General features: G+C 41.0%; 2 protein-coding genes across 2 annotated transcripts in view; one reads left to right on the top strand and one right to left on the bottom strand.

The window, feature by feature from the left end:
- The first annotated feature begins 803 nt into the window (after positions 1–803).
- On the top strand, positions 804–4,437 carry LOC103468108 (galactose-specific lectin nattectin-like). The gene is made up of 6 exons (XM_008414958.1): positions 804–841; positions 926–932; positions 1,535–1,702; positions 3,567–3,701; positions 3,809–3,917; positions 4,240–4,437. The coding sequence occupies exons 1-6, from the start codon at positions 804–806 to the stop codon at positions 4,305–4,307; spliced, it is 525 nt and encodes a 174-aa protein (XP_008413180.1). The 3' UTR covers positions 4,308–4,437.
- Positions 4,438–6,043: 1,606 nt separating this feature from the next.
- dedd (death effector domain containing) overlaps positions 6,044–9,291 on the bottom strand; it is a 10,160-nt gene continuing 6,912 nt past the window's right edge. Inside the window, exons 3-5 of the mRNA XM_008414905.2 lie at positions 8,348–8,452; positions 8,049–8,186; positions 6,044–7,225 (exon numbers count right to left, since the gene is read on the bottom strand). Coding sequence (XP_008413127.1) covers positions 6,819–7,225; positions 8,049–8,186; positions 8,348–8,452 — 650 coding nt within the window. The 3' untranslated portion in view covers positions 6,044–6,818. The remainder of the gene's footprint in view (positions 7,226–8,048; positions 8,187–8,347; positions 8,453–9,291) is intronic.

Below are 9,291 nucleotides of genomic sequence, written 5' to 3'. Positions count from 1 at the left end.
CCTCCACCTCCTCCACCTCCATCTCCATCTCCACCTCCACCTCCTCCACCTCCTTCTCCACCTCCTTCTCATCCATCTCCACCTCCTCCTTCTTCACCTCCTCCACCTCCTTCTTCACCTCCTTCTCCTCCTTCTTCACCTCCTCCTCCATCTCCACCTCCTCCTCCTCCACACCCTTCTTCACCTCCTCCTCCACCTCCTTCTCCTCCATCTCCATCTCCACCTCCTCCTTTTTCACCTCTTCCACCTCCTACTCCACCTCCTTCTCCTCCATCTCCACCTCCTCCTTCTTCCCCTCCTCCACATCCTTCTTCACCTCCTCCTCCATCTCCACCTGCTCCTTCTTCCCCTCCTCCACATCCTTCTTCACCTCCTCCTCCATCTCCACCTCCTCCTTCTTCCCCTCCTCCACATCCTTCTTCACCTCCTCCTCCATCTCCACCTCCTCCCTCTTCACCTCCTCCTCCATCTCCACCTCCTCCTTCTTCCCCTCCTCCACATCCTTCTCCTCCACCTCCTTCTCCTCCATCTCCATCTCCTCCTCCTCCTCCACCTGCTACTTCTTCCCCTCCTCCACATCCTTCTTCACCTCCTCCACATCCTTCTTCACCTCCTCCTCCATCTCCACCTCCTCCCTCTTCACCTCCTCCTCCATCTCCACCTCCTCCTTCTTCCCCTCCTCCTCCATCTCCACCTCCTCCCTCTTCACCTCCTCCTCCATCTCCACCTCCTCCTCCTCCTGAAGGATGTGGAGAAGGAGGAGCAGGAGGTGGAGGAGGCGCAGCAGGAAGACCTGGATCAGGATGTCGTCCTGGCCACGGAGGTCCATTCGCTCCTCCAGGTTTGTGTTTTCGTCATTTCTTCCTCTCCTTCTGGTTTGTCCTGCCTGATAAATGATTTCTCAGCTTCATCTGGGGTTCCTCAGGGTTCAGGTTTGGATCAACGTGTTCTCCTGTATGCATGTTAGCTTATACGTTCTTTCAAACGTATTAACAAACGTCTTCATTTAATAACGTTGTTCAGAAAAAACTACAATAATTACTATTATTGATTATTATTACTTTCATTATTAATATTAATGAAAGCCTAAAAATCAAAAAGTTAAATCTAACAAAATTGGTGTCAAACATTCGTACTAAGTTTGTGCAAATATTTTTGTTTGTTCATTTTAAAGATATTAAGAAAAATGTGAAACGAATGTTTGTAGGTTTTGTAAWGAGGCGGCTGGTGAAACAAAATGTCTGACCAGCCCAGATGGAGCAAAGTTCATTGACACCATTTCYGTTRGATTTGAATAAAACTCAGGTTCTGATATCATCTCTATACGGTCAGAGGAAACGTGGCGCCATGTGACCAAAAGTAAATCCGTGTATCAGCTGCCTATCAATGTCCAAAGCTGAGGAAATAATMTTTAATCTGAGCCTAGGAGAGYCTTTAAATGTCTGGTTAAAACGGCCCCAAAATGGAGCCTGGTGTCATTTTGTTCAGTTTTAGCAAAAATATTATTACATTGAATATAAATCCATTTGTTTAGAAAAGATTTAGTGATGCTGCCGTATTGCATCATCACACTTSTTTCTTTTTAACATGTTCATCGTGGTTTACAGGACRGTTTTGCAACATKTGCCCTCTTGGCTGGACGTGGTTCCAGGACCGCTGTTACCTGTTTGTTGGTACTGAACTGGACTGGGCCGAGGCTGAGGTATGACACACTTTATGCTGACATGAGTCAGTCTTGAGTTTTAATCCTCTGTTRGAGCTCAGCAGGGACTCAGATACTCAGGAACAAATATTTAAACCTGTGTAGATTGTGATAATAAAGACGGATTTTTATCCTGGCATTTAGAGTTCAAACTGTGTTTTWAAAACTGTCTAATAACTATGAAGCCCTGGTAGTTTAAGATAAGAAAATTAATAAAAATATCACCAAATTATTACAAAAAAATGTTATAMGGGCTGCTTGGTTGATTTTTATAATTTGAATGTAAATATTTGGCTGGTGAGCTTCTGCTCTTCCGCCATGCTTCAGTTTAATGCAACGAGGACAGAGCGCGGGAGCCCCCTAGTGGAGGATGGAGTCACTACCAATCGGTCCCAGAGCCTCTGCGTCATTATCTAGCATTAGCGCACAGTACCCAACATTACACTCAAGTAAGAGAAGCACCACGTCACCACATTTTTACTTCAGTAAAAGTAAAAAGTAGAAATTACTCGAGTAAAAAAGTATTTGGTAAAAATAAAAAAAAGTCTACTACGTACTGAGTAACTGATCAAATGATCAATCATTTAATATTCAAAAAATTACATTATTAGATGGTCCAAAATGTAAAGTTAAGTGGAATTTTTGGTATTTTAAAAACAAAAATGACAATAATTCATGTAAGTAATAAAAAATAAAATCAGGCCAAATAAATAATGTTTCCAAATCAATTTCTTTCATTATAAAAACTTTAGAAACTTTAACAAAAACTGCAAGTTGTGTGTCTGCGTTTGCTGAATATTTGGTTAAAACATGTTTGTTTTTCATTCAATGGGTAGAAAATCCGGAAATTTTACTTATGTAAGAGTAAAAATACTTCATAATAAAATTACTCGATTGCATTTTTTCAACAAAGTTCAGTAATAACTAGTTAATTAACGTAACTCTGACTACAGACCATGTACCTGTAGCATATATATTCATAAAATATTCTAATTTAATACTTCTTTGGACTAAATTGGGACATTTTAAAGTTTATAACAAAGTATATATTTACATCTTCAATATTAGTGGTTCAAATTTCAGTTTATTGACGTCTATTTAAAGTATTCCACAAGTATGACAGGGACTCGAACCTGATTAATAAAATCAAATGTTTTCCTGTTTCTGTTTTGTTAATGTACATAAAGTTAATGCAGTTAAGCTCATATTATATACTGCAAACTTTTGAATACCATATGATACTGAATATGTAAGTTTATAACGGCCTCAAATCAAACGTGGTAATGTAAAAACTTATTSTGCCACATTAAATGTAGCATGAGTCAATGACAACCTTATTCCATACAAATATCAAGTTATTATAAGAATCATAAATGAGTAATAACTAGTCTATAACAAAGTACAAGTATACACTTTAGCATTAAAATATAAGCTTAAGTGCTTAATCTTGGATTTCTCTTCATACTTTCCAGTATAAACCAAGTTTACATCTCTACTATATCAAATGTAGTTTATAAAAAGTAAACGTTAAGTACACTGCCTCATTTCTAGTATGAAGTATTTGTAGTACACATGAATGACTTTTCGCTAAGCGGACTGCAGATATAAAGCTCTCAAAATAAAATGACACAAACATCATCACATGAAAAATAATAACTTTCCAAAATGTAGCTAGTTTTTAGTCTTCAATTCGTGATTATTTTACTCCCCTCTGGATCTCAGTTGTTCCCTTTAGGAAGGTAAATGTCTCCRTTTTATTCTTTGCCATTGTCTGTATTGTTTGATTCAGCAGACYGAATCATCCTTTGGTCTGTTGGTGTTGATATGAAGGTTTGGTTCATCTGCATCTGATCTTCCTCTTCAGCAATACTGCATCAGCCATGGTGGAAACCTGGCCTCCATCCTCAACCAAGAGGAGTACGCTTTCATCAGGAACTTCATCTTCCACGTAGCAGGAAACAACAGAAGGACCTGGGTTGGAGGATACGATGCAATGGAAGTCAGAGCAGCTCTTACTCTGAAACAAAATACATCTAACATTCTCAGTCATGATGAGAGGTGTGAGCTGGCCTGGAGCGTGTTAGTAACGTGAACCGTTTCCCTCAGGAAGGGACTTGGCAGTGGAGCGATGGATCAAGGAATGACTTCACCATGTGGGGCTCCGGGGAACCAAACAACCTCAATACAGAGAACTGCATGGAGATCAACGTCAACGGTCAGAGATCAAACTCAGCTTTATACGCAAAACAACTTCATTACATTTAATATGCTGCGTTGCTTTAATTTAAAGCCTATTTTCACCCAACATAAAACCAGTTGGACTTTTGTATACAGAAGATTAGAACCAATGGAAGAAAAAAAAAGAATTTTGACTTTTTTCTCAGAATTTTGACTTCTGAGCTCAGAAAATTAATGTTAAAATTCTGTGGGAATGTCAGAATAATTTTTTCTTTTTCAGTGGCCCTATTCCATATTTGTAGCATTTCCTGGTAGAAAAGAGAAATATGTGATAGTTAGATTTTTTTGTCTTGCTTCAGAACAAGACTGTGTCAACGATGTCGTGTGCGACAGGAATAACGCCTTCATCTGCAAAAGACGTCCGTAGCTCCGTCTCTGTTGGACCCCAAACGCGTCGCATCCGGATTTGAGCCCCAATAATGTAACTTTTTGGAGATATTTCCTCCCACCTGATTTACTGTATTTTAAACACAAATAAACATATTATCTTCTTCTCAGCAGACTGTTTCTATCATTTACTGCTGGGTTTAAAATGAGTTGCAGTCACGTCACATTTAAGCTTTTTTAAAATCACACTTTCAAATGTGAGATTCCCAAATAATCTTATCTGATAAATTATACTGACTGACTCATCTGTTGTTCATTTGGCACAAGATATAAATACTAAGTTAAATGTATGAATATCTTGGTAAATGTTTTCCAACATTGATTAAATGCTGGTGAAATGGAGATTAAACAGTATGAAGCTAAGCTAACTAAGCTAACAGGTTCGTACTCAAACACTAGTTTACCCAGCTCTCTCGGAGAAAAACCGGGTTACAAATTAACAACCTTGTTTGTCTTAGTTTTATTTTATTTATTTATTTATGTTTTTGAAAACCTGACTTATTTTTATTGGTAACAGTAATTTCTGAACACGGTGAAGCTACTTCTTCTTCTGTAGGATGTAGCTTATAATCTTAGTGCATTACTGCCACCAATTGGACAGAAGTGCAAACACAAGTTTAACTCACCCTATCTTCAAAACCCTTATTTAATATTAAATTCTCTGCTGACTTTGTGTTTTTAAGTACTTTATAAGTGCTATAATTACACATTCTGATTGATGCTTTAATATAGCAACCATTGTTACTGAAAGGCTTGTTGCCCTTTCCTCTCTCTCATGCATATTTTCTACATTTTATCAAACATGTTCCACCTCTTCTATTTCTTTACATCAGACATTTTCCTACAATATTTAAACTACTATTAAGACTTGAAAGCCCAATCCTCAACCTATTCATCCATATTTCCTCTTACCTCCTCATCATATTAACCTCCTGCTGATGTCTTTGGATGTTGCTCCAATATTTCCATATATTTCATTATTTGTTCCTCCTGCAGCAAAAAAGGCCCACATGATGCTGCCACCCTGTACTTCACAGTTAGATGATACAAGCATCCGTGTTTCCTCTCCAAATGCAGCGATGGTCATTATGACCAGACAGCTCCGTGTCAGTTTCATCAGACGTCTCCAGAAATAAAGATCTTTGTCCCTCAGTACATTTACAGACTAGTGATTCTGTTTCCTTTGAAGTAACTGCTTCCGCCTCGCTGAGCGGCTTTTCAGGCCATGTCAGTACAAACCAGCTTCACTGTCTCACCAGCTTCTGTTCTGGGGTTAATCTGCACGTTTTGGACCAGAACCCGACTCCTTCCTGAGTGCTTTGATGGACAGATTCTTTCATTATTGTGGCTTTTACCAAATTTTAGCTATTTTAACTGACATAAAACAGAAGAAGTTAGGACTGATTTAACTTCACACAGGGGAAAAAAATATGGCCGTTTCTTTTTATTTGGTGTATGTAAACTTCTGTATTAGCAGTTCCTAAACACGTGAACAAATTTGAAATATAAATTTCCACTTCAATTTATTTTAAGGGAGATTTTTGTAAGGTAAACAAAACTGTCCCTCTTAAAGCTATTTTTCAGCATAAAGTTCTATTTAAACATCTTCAAATTGAAAGTGAAATTTCTCAAAATGTTTTTTAAAAATCCCATTGATTGATCACTGCAGACCTGCAACAAGAATGTCAATAAATGTGTCTTTAAATCAGTAAAATTTGAAACAGCTGATTTGTCTTCATTTATTTTTAAGTGTAGTTTCAATTTAAAAAAAACTCTGTGTGTAACATGAGTGACAGAATGAGGGAGGGAGGAGGTGCAGGCTGAAAATGTCCGACGGCGTTTTCTAGTTAGAAAAATAAAACGACATCAGCGACAGACTTGGTTACACCAGGATGATGAGTTCATTCCTACCGTTTCAATCAAAGACACAGTGGCTGAAAATGCACCAATGTGATCAGTCATGTACATCAGATCCACAGAGGAACACCTCAAAACATCGGTAGTGTTTGGAACAATTACAGATTCAAATAACATCTGAGGCTGGCAGCCAGCTGTGCTCCGTGCCTGCTGGGAAAACGCTGAAGAAAAACACAACTTCTAATGATTAACCTGATTATAACGAGCATCTTGCACTGAAAGCAACTTCACTTTGAGTCGGGGTGAAAAGTGTCGTTAAGAAAACAGCTGGAAAGGTCAAACATACAACGATGAGGAAGGAGGCTTAATGCACACGTTATTCCCAACCGGAGCGGAGGCGACGTTCCTCCAGACTGATGCCGGAAGGTTCCGCTCCGCGTCTCCTCACATGCGATGCTTACGGCGCCGAGTAGATATCCAATAAGATTAACTCTTTAGGAATAAATGGGCTTGAGGTTCCTAAGGTCCCTTCAAGCACACACATCAAAGAATACAACCACATCTCACGCTATTCTTTAAGCAGGAAGTACAGCGGCTCTGCCCCCCCCCACCGCCGCCGCCGCTCAGAGTCCRTCTAAGACACGGCGTCTCGGTTCCCTACGCGTAGACTCCCTCCGCTCGCCACCAGGTTGCGCAGCAGTTTGCAGCGGCCGGCCAGGTAGTCCTCCTCGTCAACATTGACCAGCAGTTTGATGGCCTCGTGGCCCACGGCCTGCTTTAGGGAATCCGTGATAAAGACCCCTTTGAGCGCCTCCAGCAGCGATCCGTTGATGTAGTCCCTCCAGAAGGCGTCCAGGTAGGTGAGCTCCGAGAACTTGATGTCGCAGATGATGGAGCCCAAGTCTCTGGATTTCAGGATGGTGTTGGCCTGGTTGAAGCGCTCGAACTGCCGCTCCACCGCCTCCTGCTTGTTGGAGAAGATGTTCCCTTGGAGGGCCGACTCGTGCTGGCAGTACTCTGCGCGAACCCGAAGACGAATATCTGAAAAGGAASCGACATGAAAATGAYCCCGTCTCTGCACAGACATCAGTTTCCCCCAGTGCATTATAAGCCTGGCGGGCCTCCAGGTTCTCTCTTTCAGCAGACTAAGGCTCGTTTGTTCATTTGTTGTCATGTAATTAGATTTATTGCTTCTTGCAACAGGCCATAGCATGAGGAGTAAGTGAACACATGAGGTCAGTCTTTTCTATCCGCTCTGTAACCACTGCCCGTCTTTACTGCTCTACAATCCAACAACTTCAGCCAATAAAGTGAGAAGACACAGATAAAGGATTAAAAATATATGGACACTTTCATTAGGATGAAACAACTGAAGGGRAAATTATTAATATTTATTTTAATTGTATTGTTTGCCTTTTTTTATACTGTAGTTGGTGTTAAGCTGCTGTTAATAATGTCTTCCAATAACACATAATAGTCATATTTTYAAATTTCCTGTCAGTTTTAAACATTTTGAGTGAAAAACCCAGCGAGTTGCTGGTGGACTGCCGTAACGCCCCGACCTCCGGGGTCGGCCATATTTCTGGGGGAAACCCTGCATGGTCACTTCCTGTTGTCCTCTCCCTGTCACTGAACTGAGATCAACATAGAAGTCAGATTACGTCATTTCTTCTTCTGTGGTGCTACATACACATCATACTGCTGATTCCACACATCAGRACTGGCTGGCCTTGCTCAGCTTTATACGTTTACGTCCTACATGGACATAAACATTCCTTCTCACCAATATAAGAGATAATATTAGTGTTACATCCTCACTAATATAACGGTTCTAACTCTGAGCTGTGATCCTTTTCATTCTCACCACAGGTTTGCTTTTCTTTRCAGTCAGCAGATGAATTACTCCTCTTCCGCTTGCGGTGCGGCGCCGGAGGGCTCGGCTTGGTTCGGGGAGAGCCCACATGTGATCCTGATGGGGAGCAGCATATGAACGGCTGTGAACCTATAAAGTGGAAATCATGTTTAAAACTGTTAGGAAACCATGTCAGCRTAAGCTAAAGAGCTCTCTGAAGGAAAATATCGGCGTTTGTTGTTATTAAGTTGGAGTTTTTGCCAGTGGACTGCTGTAAACATGGCGGGTGGGACGTTTCCACGCAGACCCACCTGTTCTTCTGTGGGCTACGGCGTCTTTACACTGCTCTGATCCTCTGGGTGAAATGTATCGCACAGACGTTTCCTCCAGGTACTTGTCAACAGGATCTGGGCACACTGGAAACAACTTAGTTAGTAGCTGATTTCTAATGCAAACCTCCAAACTACCAGAGAAGAACCCAAATGCACCAGCAATCATTGAATGTTCTTAAAGAGACAAAAAAAATACCCTAAAAAGGCTCAGAATCCAGTTCATCCTAAACGCTTGAATGATAAGCAAGTTTCCAGTCCCTAGATGGCAGCAGTGTTCAAATTAATCAGCAGGCTGCCTGTTCACTGCAGAAGAGGAAGCAGCAAACACAGGTACTCTGGTGTACAGAGCTGATGGAGGAGGAGAGATGGGGAAGTTTGTGACAGTCCAAAGAAAAACAGCAGCAGAAGCAAGTAAAGCAAGTAATATTTAGTTTTGTTAGTCTGGCCAAAACAGACCAGGTGAAAGCTACATAACCCTCCAGTTCAGTGACTGCTGGGCTGTAACGATTCCTCGAATGATTCGAGTACCTTGATTATTAAAATTCTTTGGGGAAAACGTATCTGCCTCAAAGCTTCGTTAAATTAAGTCTTATTATTTAGCGCCCCGTGTTTCGCCCCAGTCATTGTTTGTGGAGGGCAGCCTCTCACTTCCGCCTGCGAGTTGTTGCTACGTGCAGCAGCATGACGGTGAAGTTTCCGACGTTTTACGGGACAAACAAGCATCGTTAGTTGCAATGGGTGTACAACAGCTTTTGTGATGTTGTTATGTTTCAGGGAGAGAGAGAGAGAGAGACAGACAGACAGAAAGAAAGAGAGAGAAAGAGAGGCAGAGAGATACAGAGAGAAAGGGAGAGAGAGAGAGAGAGGAGAGAAAGAGAGAGAGATACAGAGAGAAAGGGAGAGAGAAAGAGAAAGAGTGAGGA

Source organism: Poecilia reticulata, linkage group LG7 (assembly GCF_000633615.1).
Source record: "Poecilia reticulata strain Guanapo linkage group LG7, Guppy_female_1.0+MT, whole genome shotgun sequence".
Lineage (NCBI taxonomy): Eukaryota > Metazoa > Chordata > Actinopteri > Cyprinodontiformes > Poeciliidae > Poecilia > Poecilia reticulata.
Note: the sequence above shows the minus strand (reverse complement) of the source record. Positions and strands in the feature narration are given on the sequence as shown.